At 40.1% G+C, this 20096-nt stretch overlaps 1 protein-coding gene across 1 annotated transcript in view; it reads left to right on the top strand.

The window, feature by feature from the left end:
• Nucleotides 1-5496: 5496 nt before the first annotated feature.
• LOC144251566 (contactin-associated protein-like 3) overlaps nt 5497-20096 on the top strand; it is a 130488-nt gene continuing 115888 nt past the window's right edge. Inside the window, 1 exon segment of the mRNA XM_077794414.1 lies at nt 5497-5676. Coding sequence (XP_077650540.1) covers nt 5551-5676 — 126 coding nt within the window. The 5' untranslated portion in view covers nt 5497-5550.

Here is a 20096-nt window from a genome sequence, read left to right as displayed (position 1 = left end):
GAATCCCCTACTGGTAGTTAGCTTTGTATGTTTACTTTGTTTATTTATAGTTTGTGTTCCTGGGTAGCTTTTAGTCCTCGTACTCATAACAGGTTGAGGAATGCATAGGATGATGATGATGATGGTGTTGACAGTGATGGTGGTGGTGATGATGATGGTGATGGTGCTGGTAATGATGGTGGTGATGGAGATGATGATGGTGATGATGAGGTACTTCTGCATAACTTCCCTTATTAATAAAGTCACTACGTTCTTACAGTGCCACCTCTTATATGTACTGTAGGCATGGGGATTTTTATTTTATTTTATTTTAACTAGAAGCAATTATGGTTTCTGCTGAGGGATTTCTACTCAACTTGTTCATTCACACTTTCAGGTAGTAAAATGTGATTGTCTATCCAGACAGAAAACTTACAAAATAGCGATCAAATTCATCCAGGTTATTTATAAACAAAAAGCACTAAGTGATTGATAAGTCATGTGAATATGTTCCTGGATGAGATTAAAAAAAATGAAAGAGGAGCTGATTTTTAAAATAATCTATTTACATGTATGTAAATTGTTTTATTATTTTCTCATTAGTAAAATGGATGCAATAAAGCTGAATCACTGGATGCTTTTAGAAATAAAAAATCATAATGTGGATGGAAATACCTGGTAGCATTCTCAGCACACAATGCATGCCTCACTGTTTTTCATTTCTCTTCTTTCCATTTCCATTGCAAAATAAGTGGCAAAACTTCAATCATTTCCTCAGAGCTCTGAGGTGCAACAATGGAGAAAATCTTGGATGAAACAAGTGCCAAGTTATGTGCTCATTTAGAAACAAAATGGTAGTGTATCTCAGCATTCCTGATGTGGTCCCCAAGTCAGTCTTCACAAAATAACTGCCCTTAAAAGCAGCCTCTGCTGTTCATCACATGATAGCAATCAGGAGGGAAATCTTTAGTTCCTGGACTTTGCTTAATCTCATTTAGGTAGTGAAATGCACCTGTCAGAACATACCTAATGAATGGGTGGGGTGACGTTCTGATCATCACAGGTTCTAAGGACTGAGTACAGGCTGAGCTGTCTGTCTATAGTTCCATTGAGTGTTTGTGACACCTCAATTAGCTCAGATGCATTGTCCTGCCAGAATGCAGGGGAGGGAGGAGGGTGAAGAGGAGGAGTGGAGCCAGTGATGAGCTTAGGGGGTGAGCTGGGGGCACATGCCCAGTGCCTTCTAGGTGTCTTTAGCTTTAGTGACCATCAAATAGACTATGCAAAGATGCTCCCAGGTTAAGTGGAATTGTTTGGTGTGTAATCTTGACTCTACCATTCGCACAAACACTTTCATTAGTTTTAATTTAAAGAAAAGAAAAATTGAATATGACATCACATTTGTATAAAAATTTTCAGTTCCAAAGTGCTTTAGCATCAATGACCCCGTGGTTCTCCTTGCAATTCTATGAGAGTGGTTTGTGTTGTCCTTTTAATGTTTTATTATTTGTGTGTGTGGTGAGGGGGAAGAATGTGCATGCCAGGCCAGTTCTCTACCACAGAGCCGCACTCCAGGCTCTACAGTTTTAAACAAAAACAACTACAATGCCAAAAAAATAATTGATAAAACAACAAAGGACAACTAATTAACTAAACAACAAAGGACAACTTTGTTCCAGAGACAGATGACGGGGCAATTGCCACACACCCGTTGGTAGAGTCAGCCAACTATTTTTTTCCCATGACTCCAGTGTGGCCTTCATCACCAACCACCAAAGCTGCCTTTAATGAAAGCAACTAGACCAGCGCGGTGGGACAGTGATTTTCTATTTCCCACCAGGACTATTCAGTGTGTAATTAAGTCACCTGCAAAGCAACACATCCTTGAAGCCCAGCTGGGATTGCAGGTTTCCTGAGGCTGCCACACCTGGTGCAATTCTTCTAATTCCAGGGTTCATTACTTTATCCTTAGTGGCTGAACAGGATGGCTGATTTGCATATGAATACTGCCTCTTGGCACAGGTACAATGGAGTAACTGGAATGTATTGCTGTCTGTAAGCAGGAGTGCCCTTATTAAAACAATCTAGCAAACTGTGAGTGACAGAGGACATGGATGACCAGGGTTTCTCTTTCTTCTAATGATAACTCATGATCCGAGGGCAGCACACCAGCAACAGGCTGATTCATTTTCCCTTTCTCCTTCTCCACATGTGTTTCTGTGTTGATTATTTTTTTGGACCTGGGGTGAGAGGGAATGAAAATACAGATTTTTTTTTTTTAACAAAGATATACAATTAAAGAACATGGACTATATCATCAATGCTAGCTAATGACAAGGGGAAAAAAATCCAAAATACTTAATAGTTCCTCTGAGGTCTCAAGTGAAATGTATAAAATTCCCAATGTACAATAATATTGGGGAGAGGGATTGGTTAATAGCATCTCTTTTGCCTTTTTCCAACTATTCTTTGAAACAATTGTTAAAAAAAAAAAACAGGAAAAGAAATGGAGCTTCAGTAAGTTTGTACCTTTGAGACACTTTGTTGCTAGTTAGGTGAACTGTGGAAGGATTTCACAGTTATTAAACTTTACGTGGACTTGGGAGAGAGTGGTACATTAGCTTCACATCATAGTGAACAAAATACCTAACAATGAATTCATTGGATGACCATTAATCCATTGGGTTGACTGCCTACCTCCTCCAGCCACTCTCTAACTGCCTACAGTTACCACACAGCTAATCCACATCAGAGGATCAATGCACTGATTAGGTTAAGGCTCTCCTTCCAATCGTTTCACCTCTGAAAGTTATGGCATTGTCTCACACCTGAGCTTTGGAGGGACACCTCCTATCTAATCCATCATCGGGACGATGTTTCAATACAGGAGCTTTCTGGTGTTGTTCCACATCCAAACCCCAACCTCAGAGATCTGGTAGATCTCAACAGGAAAGTGCCAGCAGATAAACCCTCACTCTTACCATGCATCCACTGTAGGATCCTGGGCCTTGTCTGACCAGGAGGATGGAGTGTCACACTGCCCTCACTTCCGGAGTACCCAACTCCACTCCAAACCTACATTACATACTTTATGCATCCATATAGGACCTCCATGTCCCATCAGCACCTTCAAAATAATATGCTATTAAGAGTTTGTTATCCCAGCAGCTCAGGAGGCCGAGGCAGGAGGATCACAAGTTCAACTTAGGGAGACTCAGTAACTTAGGGAGGCCTTGTCTCAAAATAAAAAAGGGTACTGGTTGAGTGCTCCTGAGTTCCATCCCTGGTACCCATCTCCAATCTCCCCCAATAAAAGAGTCTGGGATGTTGTCTACAAGACAGTGACTTACTGGCGGCCAACTCTGCACATTGAGCCACTGAAGTCTCCCCTACTTTTCTGACACAGGTAGGAGGTGGGCACAGTAGGTGTCCTTCTCCACATGGGGATCATCCTCCATTCACACAGCATGCTCTTTTACATGAGGGAAGATTGAATCTTGGATGATCTGCAGCACAATTTGCATTTGTCCCTGCCATAGACAGTGCAAGGGTTTGGGGGACACCTTATGTGCACCTCAGTGGAAACTGCTCCCATGGTTTCTTCCCCACTCCTGATCCTCCCAGCATACTTCACTTTTCAGGCGGTCAGAGAGCACTACCTACCCGTTTCCATTCTTGCACAACATCTCTTATTTAGTGAACCATTGAGAGCTTTGGGTCAGGCACAGAGTTCACTTTACAGGAATTTTGTCATTTAATTCCAAAGGTAGCCTTAGGAGATAAGCAGCTTACCTGGATTTTATTTAGAAAAGGTTCTCACTGAGTTGTTTAAGGCCTCACTTTTGCTGAGGCTTGCTTTGATTCTCCTGCCTCAGCCTCCAGAGCTGCTGGGATTACAGGTGTGTGCCACCATGCCTGGCTACCTCCCAGGATCTTCAAGTTAAATTACATAGCAATAAAAAGCAAAGCAACGCCCCCTCATATCTATCTATCTATCCATCCATCCATCTACCATCTATCTATCAGTATCTGTAAGCATATGCATAAATACATGTGGGTGTATATATATATATATATATATATATATATATACATATATACACATATATATCTTCAGAGTCTGGATCAAAAAGGTTTGTGCTTATGGTACATTCAAGGGGAAAATATTTTGAACAAAGATTGACTACCAAAAAAAAAATAGAAAAGAAATCTTAGAATCTGAATTCTAAAGAATCTGTAAAATTTGAGCTCTTAAGCACATAGTATTTAAGTTGTCCTTATCAATCCAGAGAGGTGCCTATAAATACATTTCTCTGCACTCCTACATCCCATCATATAATGGTGTAATATCATCCCCTCATTCATTTCTTTTCCCATTTATGTTACAACAATAACAAGCTTTTTTGAACCTTCACATTATGCTGGACATGGTACTGAATACTTTACAAATTAGGGTATAATTATAAAAATAATCTCTAATAAAAAGACACATTCCCCGAGTTAGAAAATAGCAGTGTCCAGAATGCTGATTATTAAAGAAATAGTAGTTCCAAAATATCTCCCATTTTATTTATTTGACCAGAAAAATGACAAACATCAGTAAGACCTCACCAGCCATTGCTATTCTTGGTTCCAAAAGTGTGACCTTTGTCAAAACAAAAAGATCAGAATCTTGACTCTGTGCCCGGCAGACTCTGTGCTCCTCACCTCATGATACTTGGCAGACTTCTCATTGTGTAAGACACAGGCACTCTGTGGGGCTCTACCCATCTCCCTGTGCTACAGCCAGAGAGCCCACAGCCCTGCCAGGGACTCCCTCCTCCACTCCCTGCTCTGGACCTGTTCATTCATTTTTAATTTTCAGGTTTTACCATCGTCCCTCCACCACATACCCTCAGTCCCTGGTGACCCTGTTCTATTCTCTACCTCTGAGATCCACTTCTTTAAATTCCATGTATAGATGAGATCTGTTCACAAGTACTCTGTAGTTTGAAATCCCTTTTATTTTTTGTGACACTCAAGATCTAACATGGGGCCTCTTGAATGCAAAACAGGTGCTTTATCCCAGAGCCCAGCCACCAGCCACCAGCCCCTTGAACTGGTGTCTGCTTCGACTGTAGACAGTCTGAGCGCAAGGACTGTGTTTTGACTATTTTCATTTACTTAATGCCCAATACTGTGCCTTACTGTAGGAATTTAGTCTCTTGTGTTTGACAGAGGACAGAACTGGTCCCCCAGGCATGATGGGAATGATGAACTGGCTGCCCACATGACATCAGATACTTCCTCCACTCACTGGGACCCCCTGAATGGCAGGAGTCATCTAGCTAAATGTGAAGACAATGTAGGGTTCATCCGCATTCAGTTTCTTTTTTCTAACACGAATCTATGATTTTCTCAAGTTTATGTAGACTTCTAAGCTGACTGTTTGCTACTCCAGGAACAGGTTTGCTAAGTTATTTCCTCCTCCTCCTTACCATTCTCCTTCTTCTTTTCTGCCTCAAAAAAGGTGGATGGACCCCACTTGTGTCAAATAAATACCAATGGCTGCAGATTGACCTTGGAGAGAGAATGGAGGTCACGGCTGTGGCCACCCAGGGCGGATACAGGAGCTCCGACTGGGTGACCAGCTACCTCCTGATGTTCAGTGACAGTGGGAGGAACTGGAAGCAATATCGACGAGAAGAGAGCATCTGGGTATGTTTTCCAATAATAAGAATCACTACTCGTTGCTGCAAACTCATAAAGAGAAACAGTTTTCATGTACAATTTATATTTTGTTTTCAATTGACACATAACAATTACACATATTTAGGAAGTACAGTCTGTTAGATACATCTATGCACTGAATAGTAACTAAATCAGGGTATTAGTTTGGGCAAGGATATTTTGGAGAAAACTTCAAAATCACAACCAACAAAACTACAAGTAGAAAAATCAGATTATGACTAAGAAGCTTCCATACAACACAGGAAGCAGTGAACGATGAAGAGATAACCTAGAGAATGGGGAAAGATATTTGCAAAAGATATTTCTATTGAGAAAAAGGATTTTAAGGATTACTTTGAAAAAAAATTATGTGAAAGCAGGTTGCCCATTTCAAAGAAAATATTGAAAGAGCCTCTTGTTACTATACCTTAAGTAGTGTGGAAGATTAAGAATAATACAAATCCTATGTAATTTTCCTCATTATGTTGAATGATATATTTTAGCATTGCCTCTGCATGATTTCACATTAGTATATTGAATTTATTCTTTCATTTTCTCTGATTTAATCTCATGCTTCTGAAAGATACTGAAGTTTTAAAATTTAATAAATGAGCAGTTTCTCTATGTAGGACAAGTTCAAGAACACAGGCTTTGAACTTGAAAAATCGTGTTTTCTTTATTATGTAGATACGTTGAGAAATTCCAGGCTGTAGATCTCAGTGAGATCCACCAGAAGACTTTGAATTTCCTCATGGTGGTGGCATTTCTATTGGTGATTATGTCTCAAAGCCTTTTTTGGAGGAATAATTTTTGTTTTAATTTTGTGAATATTTAACTTATTGTGTATTTAACTAATTGAAATATATTGCAAAAATAATTTGGTACCTAAGGTTTGGAAGTAACTCAGATGTGTTTGAAATCTTGCTCTGCATTGATGAAGGCTATTTAAAAGGTTGGGCACGATTTCCCTACAAAAGAGAGATTCTAAAACCAACACCTTCTGTCTCCCCTCCCTTCTTTCCCTGTTTCTTGTTTTTTTTTTTTTTTCTTACTCTAAAAGGTTATATGCTTAGGGAGAAATAATGTGAAGAATAAGGTCCGTATTAATCCAAAATAGTGTAAGTAGCACCAAATGCCAGTCCCCACCATCCCATCCCCTGTGGGCGGAGCTGAGCTTCACTGGAGTGACTGGTTTCCTTTCCTGAAGGCACATCACAGCGTGAGCGTCCTCTGAACTCACAGTGTCTTTCTGCATCTCTGGTTTGGGTTGACTTGTGCTTCTCCAAAACACATGCTGGAATCCTAACCTACAGTGTGTTGAAAGGTGACTTTATTTGGAAATTGGTTATTTACAACCACATTAAAATGAGGTCAGTAGGGTTGGTCTTAATCCAATGACTCCTCCTAAATGAAGACATTTGAACACAAAGATGGACACTCATGGAGGGAGAGAACCCTCCATGAAGAGGAAGTAAGATGTCTACAAGCCCAGGAACACTGAGGTCTCCAGAAGCTAGGAGGTGGGCAGGCATGGAACAAGTCTTTCCCAAGTGCTTGTAGAGGTAGTTGCCCTGTGGTCAGCTCCGTCTTTTGGCCTCTAGGAGCTTAGTTACTTTGTGTGAGGTACTTTGTTCTAATGGCTCTAGGAAATAAGTGCATTCTATGGAGTTTAACTCTTCCATGTAGAGACCAGAACATCAGCAGGTGTTTTCTGAATTAATGAGTGGGATTCATCCTCTCCCAGGATGCCTTTCTTGAGCAACCACACTGACAGTAGTCTCTCCCAGCCCTGCTCTTGTCTAGGACATGGTTGCACTAAAACTTGGACCCGTGGTACTGTGAGGATCTGGTTCCTCCTGCCATTTTGATCCAAGAAGTGTTTTAGGGCAGGGCTTTGTCATGGCTCGCCCTTCCTCCTCCATCCCTCTGACCTGCAAATTGTCACCATTTAATAAATTCAGTGCCTACTCTGATTGCACAGAATTGTAGGGTGAACCAAAGTTAATGCTAAAGAGATGGAACCCACAGACCAGCCTAGAGATAATTATTGGGTGTTTACCTACGAGACACAGACCCCAGGGACTGCAGAATGGAGCTTAGACAGGCCTTGAAGAGAGTGTTTGGAGTGCTGCAGAGTGATGAAGGTAGGTGTCCTAGAAAGCAGAATAACATGAGCTCTGAGATGCAAGAGGACTGGCCATACAGAGATGGAGAGACTGAGGAGTTTCATGAAAGTTGTAAAATAGCCAAGAGCGAGGGTCTCACGTTTGAATTATGAAATACCTCTGCAGATAGCTGAGTTTCTCCACCTACCTCAGCATCCAAGGGACCTTTTCTTTGTTCAGTCATCCATTCTTGCTTTTAGTAAATAAGAGATTGGTAGACTTTAATAATATCTTCTAGGAAAATATAAGCTGAATCACGATTATATTCTTGATGAGTGTGGCCTCTCTGGTGTGTTCTGTTCGGTTACTTTTTCAGAAGTAAAATTCACTGATTGTCTTAGGTTTATCATTTTCTTAAAAGGATGAGTTGATATTGGCTGTTATATAGTCTTGTCATTGCTGCTGTAATAATAAATTGCATATCTTATATGAGCTTTCACCCTTTATCCAGGCAATAATTCTAGATTTCATGAATGGAGTTAAAATAAGTTAGCTTAAAGAGATTTGGTTTTTATGTATAAAATTATTTACACTGTGGATTAAAGAAAACTGCATGCTTTTGTAAACCTACTATCATTTTTTTCCAGCACAGATTCAGACTGGGTGCAGTGCTTGCCTTAGATTTATTGCATTAACCTTCCTCTCGCAAGAAAACAGAATGTGTCTCCAGATCTCTTCTAAAAAGCCTATTTCTTTTATTTTTATGTTAAGGACACATTAAAATTTATTCTCCAACCTCATATATTTCTCGGATGCTCTCCTTATCCTGTTTTTTAATGGCTTTTTAATTTTTGGGGTCTGGGTCTATTCATTAGCTACGCTAATGTTTTCTATTATTAAAGATCCACACTTGCTTTTCTGCAGTGCCTAATTTTAGAAGCAGAGCGATTAAAATGATAAAACCCAAACTCATATAGCCACAAAATCTGAATGTTCCAACTTTGGGGGCTGTTTATGTTCTTTATTTATCCTGCTTAATGGGAATATCCATGTGTTTTATTGCAGAGATAGCCATGTGTAATATTTCCGCCTAGTCACTGATGCTTGGTGTATACAGTATAGGACCTTCCTAAAATCTGAAAGAAGAACAGTCTGAATCTGAAACAAATCAGGTGTCAAGGTGTCATGCATTGGATCTGGAATGTCCCCCAAAGGCTTTGGCTCTTGGAAAGTGATTGGATCAGGAGGATTCTGGCCCCATGAATGGATTAATCCATTGTTGGGTTCATAGCTGAATTAACTATTGAAGGTGGTGAATATTGTAGGAGGTGGGATCTGGATGGAGGGAGTGAGTCCTTGAGGATGTGCTCTTGGGGATTACATGCATCTGCAGCCCCTTCCTCCATCTCTTTCTGCTCATCAGAGGCCCAGAATCAGTGGACCCAAGTGATCATGGACTGAAACCTCAGAAGCTATGAGCTAAAATAAATCTTTCTTTCCTTAAGTTATCTTTTCTCAGGTATTTTGTTGCAGCCACAAGCCATCATCCCTAGTGTCAATTTTCCACTTTTTTCTGTGAGACTTAAGAACCAAACCTGTAAAGAAATAGATCAGTCTTTAATTCCTTATGAAATTTTCTACAGGCTGGGGATTGGCTATGGTCAGATCCTTATCCAATCCTTCCACTTGGCTTCAAGCTTTCCCTGTAAGCATCAAACTCCTTTTCTGTTTGGGTGTCAAAAAAAAAATAGAAAATGAGCATGCTTAAACACAAATTATTGCCTTCCACACTCTCCCCACCACCAAACCTATCTCCCCTGGGCGTCCACCTATCAGTAAATATTGCCATATTTACCAGTTGCTTGAGCCAAGATCCTTGGAGTCACCAGTGAACTCTATGTCTGCACACCCCACATTGGCTCCATTAGTGTATCCTGTCAACCCCAAATCCTTTGAGAATATGTGGGGTCTGTCAGCTTCCATCACTCCCACCATTACCACTACGGCTTGCCTCCCAGTCCTCCCCTGGACTATTGCATATGGCTTCCAATTACAAAATTCTTGGAATTTTATTTTCTTCAATTCTTGCTGCAAATGACCATGGATTTTGTGTACCGTACAATTGTAGTTGTTTTCAAGAAAGAACTTTTGTAGATTAAAGGAAGCAAAATTGACTGTATTCACTGCTTCTCTCTGGCTTCATAACATTTTGTGCTACACTGTGCTTCTGGATGCTCTTTAAAGGTGTCAAGTGAGGTCCGTCTTTTGTAGTATCTGTTCAGTCCCTTTGAAATCTTTCCCTAGGTAACTTAGCATATATAACTTCCTCGATTCATTTCTCAGATAAATATTCTCTTCTGCATAAAATTCTTTTATTCAAGGCCCGAACACACATACACACAACCCTTCCACCTCATCCATCCTTCATCCCCGTCTCTTCCTTTGCTGTGTGTTTCCTTGTGGGACTCATTATTTCTTGGTACTGTATATGGAGTTTTGTTTGTGTTCTGGATCTCCATCAAAATGTTTTATGCCAAGAAAAAAGTTTCCCCTGAATAATATTGTGTGAGTTTGTTTTGTAACTTTTTAACTTTCTGGTAAAGAGGATGAGTTTTGCTTTACTTATATCATCGGTTATCTTTATCTTCTCCTAAGTTTTATCTTTATCTTCTCCCAAGTTTTGTTTCAAAGAATTACCTTTCATCTGTATTGAAATCCAGCCGAATTATTTCTCAGTACTGGTCATCTTATCACCATTTTACTTTGGAATACAAGTAATATCCACAGATATTAAGTCCTTCAGTAATAATAATTAATATTATGTGAAAATACAGTCATTTGCCTCATAATGAAATTTTAGACAAAAACAGCCGTATGTGATTGTGGAACCATTGGACTGTATGACTTAGGGACAACGCAGCCATCTTAGTTTGTGTTAAGTACACTCTAACAATCACTATATGACAGAGTCACTTAATATCACATTTTTTCAGAAGGTGCCCTTTGTTAGCAACTGGAGACAGGGTGTCTAGGTGTAAGACATGACTGTTAAGTTATGTTAGTCATGTTAGGATTTTTTAAAAGTAGTTTTAGTAAAAGAAGTGTTTTCCCCCCTCATTTGTATTCCACATAATATCCTCTTTAGTAAATATCTCTCTTTTCAAAGAATTTTGTATCTGTGTTAGTTTTTTGATGCTGTGACCCAAATAACCAACAAGATCAACTTAGAGGAGAAAAGTTGGGCTCATGCCTTCAGAGATTCAGTCCATGGTTGGCCAACTCCATTGCTCTGGCCCACGGTGGAGCAGAACATCATGGCAGAGGGCCAGTGTTATACTCATGGTGGCCAGAAAGGAGGGGGGGAGGGAGAAGGGGCCACAGGGAAGCTGCACTCTTCCTGGGCACGTCCCCCATTGACCCACTTTCTCCAGCCATGTCCCACCTGTCTATAGTTACCACCTAGTTAGTCCATTCACAATAAGTTGGACTGATTATGTGACAGCTTTCACAATCTAGTCATTTTACCTCTGCACATTACTATGTCAACACAGGAGCTTTGAGGGGATACCTCTTATCCAAACCATTCCAGGATTCAAAATGTATGTCCATCCAAACTGGAAAATCTAAATATACCTGCTCACGCGTGTGTTCCTGAAGTGCACTGGTGGACCTCCCTGGAAGCATAAGTTGTCTGAATTTTCTCCTTGATGGTCTGGCCTGATTGGAGCACAGGTGAGGGCATCTATTCCAAGAGCATGAAGATGGGGATCAGAGAAGAGCTGATCATGTTGGAGTGAGCAGGGACCCCATGGAAGAGGCTGCACTAAGCACCAGGCAGACAGAAAAGCTCTTAGTGGCTTCTTTGTCCTTCTACAATAATGCAAATGAGTGCATCTTCTGAGCCAGGCAATAGCTAGGTGACCCTGGGAGAAGAGGAGCTGGTGGGGTGGCTGGGTAGCCAGCAAGCCCTGCGCCCCTGACAGGCATGGACACAGTGAGTCAGAGGGAGAGCAGGTCTGCAGTCAGAGCCAGCCCCTGTCTTGTTATATAGGTGCAGTGCCTGAGCTCTGTTTCCTCCAGGCTCAGGGGTGATCATTTGATCTCCTGTCTTCATTGATGTTTATTCTGCTTCTGGCTGTAGTAACTGAAGCTTGTTCCTTCTATATCTCCACATCTTCGCATCACCTTCCCTTCATCTAATGCCAAGTTGGGCATATTGTCTGTATAAAGCTGACCGAATTATCAACAGATCCATGTATATTGTGCACATACAAAGAATACTCAAGATTAGGCAATATTTTTTTCCCTTGAAGGAAAGGGTTTTTCCTAAATAGGAAGCAAGAGGGAAAAACAAATATTTTGTCCATGATTGAAACTAATGCCATCTGCTATTTATGAAGAACACTCTGGGCATCAAGCTATATGGCCTCTGGGCTTGCCAGTACCTCCATGCCTGATCTTTGCACCATTGCATCCAAAGTCCTGATTTCCAAGAAGGTGAAGAAACAGTCTTTTTTGCATTTTTCTTGATGAAGCATTCTGCAAAAATTTTAGTTCTGAACATATGTGATCTACCTCAGAGCAAAACTCAAAGAGAAAGAACGTCAGTAATGACAGAATCTTTCCTGTGAGTGGTGACCATTGAATAGGAAGTGTTTATTAAGCTGAATTTAAGGTCAAGCAGCCCAAGCTTTAAAAATTCCTTTGAGGTGGGTCTGTGCAAGCCAGTAGTGCCACATCAAGTGACACCCCTACAATGTGACCTTTCCAACGCTCTGGAAACTGAAGGGTGTCACAGGGTGTCGCCCACTTCATGAGTTGTTAAAAGGCATGCTCTGAGTTTCAGTTGCAGGATTTAAAGAGTTCCGAGGATGGCTGGTGGTGATGGATGCATAATCTGAATGTACTTGATGCCACTGAACTGTAGGCTTGAAAACGATTGAAATGTTAAGCTCCGCGTGACATCTATATTACCACAATGAAAGCATTTTTTAGAAAGTATGCAACAAGTTACTTCAGTAGTCAGTGGGCTCTATTAATAATGTATGATCTACACAGCACTACTCATTTTTTTTTTTCTGTTTTCAAGCTAAAACCTTTAAAAAGCTCCTTGGGTTAATATTTTTCATTTAATATTATTCATCTGAGTTCAGTTAGTGTGAGGGGGAGCCCTCTGCATCCCTATAGCACCAGGAGCACAGAGGTAGTCCCTGTAGGGAAGGATGTGGGTCAGGGCCACATAAGCTCCACGGGTATGTGACCTTGAGACACAGCAGAAGCAACTTGAACTTACACTTGTGTTCTCTTGAATGAATAAATTGCCCAGGAATTTTGTGGAAAATCAAAATGGCAACTGTGGATGAGTGTCATGAGATAATCAAAGATGGCGGTGGAATGCCATCATTGAGCCCCAACCCCTTGAAGGACAAGCTCTTGCAGCTCCTTCCTTATTCCATGCCCTAAACTTTTGAAAGCACTTAGGATGATATTAAGAATGACAGGGCTACTCCAGAATCTCACTGGTTAATTTCACAGTGAGAGATTCTGTTTTGTCAGGGATTCTGTTCTTTGGTCACATTTAGAATCCATATAACAGCTCAGTCCCATTTTGTCTTGGTAATAGTGAAAATCTCCCCCGTTGTGGCTTGGATACAAGGTGGTCACTCACATCCCCTGGGTTGAAGCAGGAATATTCAGAGGTGAGATGATCAGATCGTGAAAGCTGTGACCTAATCAGTGGATGAGTCCACTTGATGGATTAATAAATTGAAAGGACTGGAGGGTAACTGTGGGAAGGGTGAACATCTTGCCATGATGTTCTGCTCACCTCGGGCTCAGAGCAGTGGAAGCAGTTGGCTGACCATGGCCTAAACCTCTGTAACCATAAGCCCAGATAAGCTTTTTTTGCTCTAAGTTGTTCTTGTCTGGTGTTTTCATCCCAGCAGTGAAAACCTAACTAATATGCTCCCTTGTGGGTTCTTTAAGAAAAGCTTCACCACGGCCCTGAAGGAGACTCTCTCAATGGAAGCCTGGTTTACCAGCAGAATCCTTTTATTTCCCTCTAGGTTCCCGATTGTGAGTCATTTAACTTTCTGAAAACAACTACCCTACAACTACAGACTTCCTGAGAGGTCACAGCCTTCGTTTTTCATTCAGCAACATTGACAAATCAGAGCTATTTGCTTACCTAAGCGGTTTTCTTTCAAGATAAGTAGAGTATATACTCTGCTTCTATCCAAGATATTGACAAGTAGGGCTTTTTCCTGCACAGAAACTTTGGCTACCATGATAAAATTTATCTTAGGGAGAATAGCCCTCTATATAGTTAGTGAAAGTTCTAATTAATAATAAACGTCAGGGAAATGCAAATTAAAATTACGTGAGATATCATCTTGCATCTTTTAGAGTGGTTCTTATAAAAAAAAAAAGCCAGGCATGGTGGTACACACCTATAATCCCAGCAGCTAGGGAGGCTGCAGCAGGAGAATGGAAAGTTCAAAACCAGCCTCAGCAACAGTGAGGCACTAAGCAACTTAGTGAGACCCTGTCTCCAAATAAATAGAGCTGGGGATGTGGCTCAGTGGTTGAGTGCTCCTGAGTTCAATTCCCGGTAATAAGAAAAAGAAAGATACCAAGTGGTGAGGGTGTGGAGAAAAGGAAACTCTTGGTAGGAATCTCTATTAGTGCACCTATTATAGAAAACAGTATGGAGATTCCTCAAAAAATTAAAATAGAACTTGCAAATGATCCAGCAACCCAACTACTAGGCAAACATTCAAAGGAAATGAGGCAGCAAGTCTAAGAGACACTTGCAGTCCAGGTCTGTAGCAGCACTATTCATAGAAGCCAACAGAGCCCCTCTAAGTGGTCATCGGTGGATGAATGGAGAAAGGAAATGTGGTATAAATACATGGCAGAATACTCTGAGCCTTTCAAAAGGAAGTCCATCCTTTATGACAGCATGGAGAAAGGACATTATCTTAAGTATAATAAGCCAGGCACAGAGAGACAAATATTGCACAGTCCCACTTAGACGTAGGATCTAAAAAATGTTGAACTCAGAGGCAGAGAAGCCGGTGGTGTCTACCAGGGGCTGGCTGGCAGGGAGGAGGCTGTTTGGGGAGATGTTGGTCAAAAGGATGCAAAATTGCAATTACATTAGAGGAATAAATTCAAGAGATCTGCTATACAACACGGCCACTATAGTTATGGTGTTCTGGTTAAGTTGCTTAGGGGCATCACCAGGTTGCTGAGACTAGCTTAGAACTTGGGATCTCCCTGCCTCAGTCTCCTATGCCTCTGGGATCACAGGTGTGTGCCACCATGCCCAGCTAAAAAATTAATTTTAAAAAAGAATAAGCCAAGCAATTAGTATAAAGAATTATAATAAGGGAAATTAGTCCTACAAACAGGAGAAATATATAATAAAGCTGAATTCTGGATTTTTGGATGCTAAATATTAGTATGAAGAACAATGGAGAAAAATATGGTATCCGTTAATCAATTACAACATGTATGCTGACATGTCAAATATATGATATTTTAAATGAATAAGGAAAATAGTTACTTCATACATTATATGAAGACAATTAAGTAGTTATCTGCAAAAAGAAAACAAAATAATGCTCACTTCTCTTTTTTTACATTTATTTTTTAATTGTAGTTGAACACAAGATCTTATTTTATTTATTTATTTTTATGTGGTGCTGAGGATTGAACCCAGGGCCTTGCATGTGCAAGGTGAGCGCTCTACCACTGAGCCACAACCCCAGCCCCTGACCTCACTCTTTATGTAAAAATAGATTGCATATATTTAAAGATATAAAGTAAGGCATCCATAGAGACAGTCTCAGAGGATTCTGGGAGAAAGTTTGCCTTTACAGTATTGGAGTGAGCACATATTTTTAAGAAAAACGCAAACCCAGATCACACTGAATAGACAAATAAATTATCTTTCTAGAAAAATACTACATGAAAAAATGCCACCATAGATATCAATCCAGGATTGGGAAATTAGATTTTAATGGACACAACACTGTTAATTTCCTTATCTATAAAAGTACCTTTACACATTGATGGATAAGGACTGAAAGGCAATGTAAAAATGAGAAATGTTAATGAGCAGCCCAGACAAAGAAATTATTTCTAAATGTATGAAATGATGTTCGCCTTGCTTACACATTGAAGAAACGAAAATAAAGCCGCAGCACTGAGACTCTCCTCAGCTCAGCAGGATGGATTAAAACATTTTATTTTCTCCAACTTTTACAGTTACACACTAAGTGTAACGTCTCTTAAAATCAAATGTAAACGGTACACCAACCCTGCGAGATCATGGATAGTACTTCTTAGCCTAAGACTCATGTTAAAAAAAATTTCAATGAAAATGAAGAAGTTTTAGTTTGAAGACCTAACAACCTGAGTGCTTCCGTGTGTACCCAGCAAGATTCTTTTGTGCTTTGTATATGTTTAAATCCTTAACAAGACTCTATGAGGTAGATACTAATGGTCTTCCCAGATAATATCAAGGAAAGAAAAAAAAATTTACAGGTTTTGTCTATTTAACCCAACTGTAGATTGAATGGGTAATGGCTCAAGGATTTGAACCCAAGAAGTCTGGCTGCAGAATCTGAACTCCCTGCCCTACCCCAGAGCTAGGCCTGTTATGTGCCTGCTCCTGAGTTGAGAGTGGAATTTGGAGGATTCAGAATCAGCACCACTTCAGATGCTGGTGGGAATATATATTGATACTACTCCTAGACAGTCAGCCATTTGACAATATCTATATTTCAAAATTGATCTCCTTGCAGTGTTCTGGATGAAGGTAATGCAAAAAGAGCAATGTTTTCATCTCTCAATGTACAAGCTACATGAAGTAGTTCTACTTGCAGGAATGAATCTCACCCTTACGGCATTAATATATGCACATATATGCATGTAGGAACACACATAGATTATACCATTTTATAATAATAAAATGATATGTTGATACAGTTCTCTAATTGCTAGGTGACTGATAAATAAATTCAAACATTTATACTCTGCAAAAACACCCACCCTTAATAGAGAATGAGGTAAACATAGTGACTGATAGTGAACTTCAATAATTTTTTTTTTAAGGCAAGGAAGAGAATAAAATATTCTCCCATTTGAAATTTCCAAAATGAATATCTACATCTATAGGTATAATGTGTACATGTAAAATACAGGACATTTCTGGAAGGGTCCACTAGAAAAATAATTGTAGCAATTTTCCCCTCTGGAAAAGAATAGGGGTAATATATATATATATATATATATATATATATATATATATATATATTTAAAATGGATCCATGTATGGCTTAAACTACATGTGTCATATAGTCTTTTCAATTAAATTCAAAGCAATTAAAATTCATTTAAAGTAATAAATAATGTAATTCTTTTATTTATTTACTTATTTATCTTGTACCAGAGATTGAACACAGAGGTGCTTAATCACTGAACCACATCCCAGACATTTTTAATTTTTTTTAATTTTAGAGACAGGGTCTTGCTGAGTTGCTTAGGGCCTTGCTACGTTGCTGAGGCTGGCTTTGAACTCGAAATCCTCCCAAGCCTCTGGGATCACAGGCGTGCGCCACGGTGCCTGGCTAAATTATGTAATTCTGTTACCCACTGAAGTCTCTCCAGGATGAAAACCAACTGGCAAAGCTCTGCTATAAAGCCTTAGAGTGAGCGTGCAGTCCTGTCTTTCCCTGAGAGGGAGGGGATTATAGGGGGTGAAGAAAAGAGAGGGATTGGGGTGGAGTGGCCCATGTGGAGATCACTGTGTTGGAAGGAAGGGGACTTTCATGGGCTTTCAAATGAGGAAGAGCAGCCTCATGTCAGAAAGAGACTCACAGAGGGAGGCCACATGGAATATTGTGAAAGAGACTTATTGGGTATACATATATATTTTTTTCTTTCTTTCTTTTCTTTTTAATATCTAATATGTATCTCACTCAGGGTAAATGCCATTCTCACTTTGTTATTTTGGTTATAAGCCCCATGGAATTAGATTGGAGGCATCAGATTCTAGTTTTGATATTTATTTTAGTGGTATTTCGATGACATATTTGTTTGATGTTTAATGAATGATATTTATCCGTGCCCTGAGCTCTCCAGCCTTAGATGATCATGGGCTATGGTGGGGATACCATCTAATGAAGGGTAAAACTGAGCCCTGTTCCTAACGTGGCCTCTGGTAAAACCCTTGACCAAGCACCAGGGGCTCAGCACCTGTGAGCTTCTCTTCTTCTTCTTTTTTTTAATATTTATTTTTTAGTTCTCGGCAGACACAACATCTTTGTTTGTATGTGGTGCTGAGGATCGAACCCGGGCCGCACGCATGCCACAGGAGCACACTACCGCTTGAGCCACATCCCCAGCCCTGAGCTTCTCTGCTTTTTATTACGATGTGAAAGGTGGAGGCAGGATCCAGTCTTGTGCTACAGGCTGAACCATGTGGAATTGCCAGCATCTAAGGAATTTGACCTGTACAAACAGCAATGTCAGGTGACAGACTAATAGACACACATTGATTCTCTTTCTAGGCTTAAAATTGAGTGGTTCAGCATGCGTTTGCCACAGAGGCAGCTGCAGCTCATTCTAAGTTCTGATCTGTGCCCTTTTCCATTCACAGGGTGAACTTATTTCTCGTGTTAGTGTTTCCTCGGTGTATAAACACACATGTATTTGCACGCGCACACACACACATACACACACATATGCTGCAATAAGCTGGAAAAAAAGAAGCCTAAGGAAGACTGAATGATGAACTTGGGCCTCCTTAATAAATAATCTACAATAAATAACAACAATGATGTAAAGCTTAACGAGTATTATTCATTATATTATTGTGCTCTAAAGTATTATTGAAGTTCAAAGAAGAATTTGCTTTGCTGTGTCCTCTGCTTCCTTTCTGTTGATAGATAGGGTATCAGAGTTAACACAGAGGATTCATTTGAAATGAGGAAAACGTATGAGTACAAATCTGTCAGGATTTGGGTGGGTTCGATGGGGAACCTTGTGAACAGAGGTGACACATCACCTTTGTTTCAAAATACATTTCATAAAAATGGGTTGCTTTGCTGTGGGAGCCGTGGGCGCTGTCCACCACTTTAACTCTGGCTTTCTTCCAGGATGACCTCCTTTTGCATTTCAGCCATTGACTCAGTTTCCAAATTTTTGTAGCTAGATTGATCACTAGGGTTACAACTCTTGACCCTCATGATCACTTGTTTCCCCGGGTACTGGGAATTTAACTCAAGGACACATTACCCACTAAGCTCTATCCCCAATTCTTTTTTTGTTGTTGTTGTTATTGTTTGTTTTTTGAAACAAGTTCTTGCTAAATTGCCCAGACTGGCTTGAACTTGTGATCCTCCTGCCTCAGCCTCCTTCCTAAGCACTAGGATTATAGGTGTGCACCACCATATCCAGCTCATGAGCACTCCTTGTTTGTCCTTGGTTTGGGGCATCCCTGCCCAAAGCTTTGCATCTCATCACCTCTGCCTGGGGCCCTTCGACCAACAGTAAAGCCATGTGCCTGCCATCTTCAAAATATTTCCCTCCACCTTGAAAATATTCACCAAATTATTCCTTCTCTATCACAGAAATGGCTTCTGAGACAGTTCCATTTCCAGAGGTTTTATGAATTACCAGGAGTTGCACTGGTTTGCCTGATCTCTCCCTGACAACAGTTGAAATTCAGTTATTTTCTGTTCTGTTTCGCAATGACTTTCACTCTGTTCTCGCCCAGCTATACCTTTGACACACATGAATGCCTGTGTACATTAATATCTATGGACTACTGGCTAAAATGTGTATCACTTAGTCCATTTCATTATTAGAGACAGCATTGTTCATTTCATACTGAGAATTCTAAGAGATGGGGACTTTGTCATATCTCCTTCATATGGATAGAATCTTAAATCATCTCTACAATGGATTTTTGCCTAATGTGTCCTTTTTAATACATGGATAAGAATAAATATTAACAGTATCATATTCTAAATAACCACCTTTTTTGGATAAAATGGAATGTGTTATCTAGTCATGTCATGGATTGAATTATAGATGTTTCTGTTTATTTATAACAAGACACTTTGCATAGTTCTGACAGTGTACAAATACTTACAAGAAATGCTCTTCCTCATAATTGAGGAGTAAGACCTGAACCAGGTGACTCTGTCTCTCTCTCTCTCTCTCTCTCTCTCTCTCTCTCTCTCTCTCGGCCTCACACATGCTAGACAATTTTATTCTACCACTGAGCCACAA

This window comes from Urocitellus parryii, unplaced genomic scaffold (genome assembly GCF_045843805.1).
Source record: "Urocitellus parryii isolate mUroPar1 unplaced genomic scaffold, mUroPar1.hap1 Scaffold_108, whole genome shotgun sequence".
NCBI lineage: Eukaryota > Metazoa > Chordata > Mammalia > Rodentia > Sciuridae > Urocitellus > Urocitellus parryii.
The sequence above is the reverse complement of the archived record's forward strand: the minus strand, read 5'-3'. Positions and strand labels throughout refer to the sequence as shown.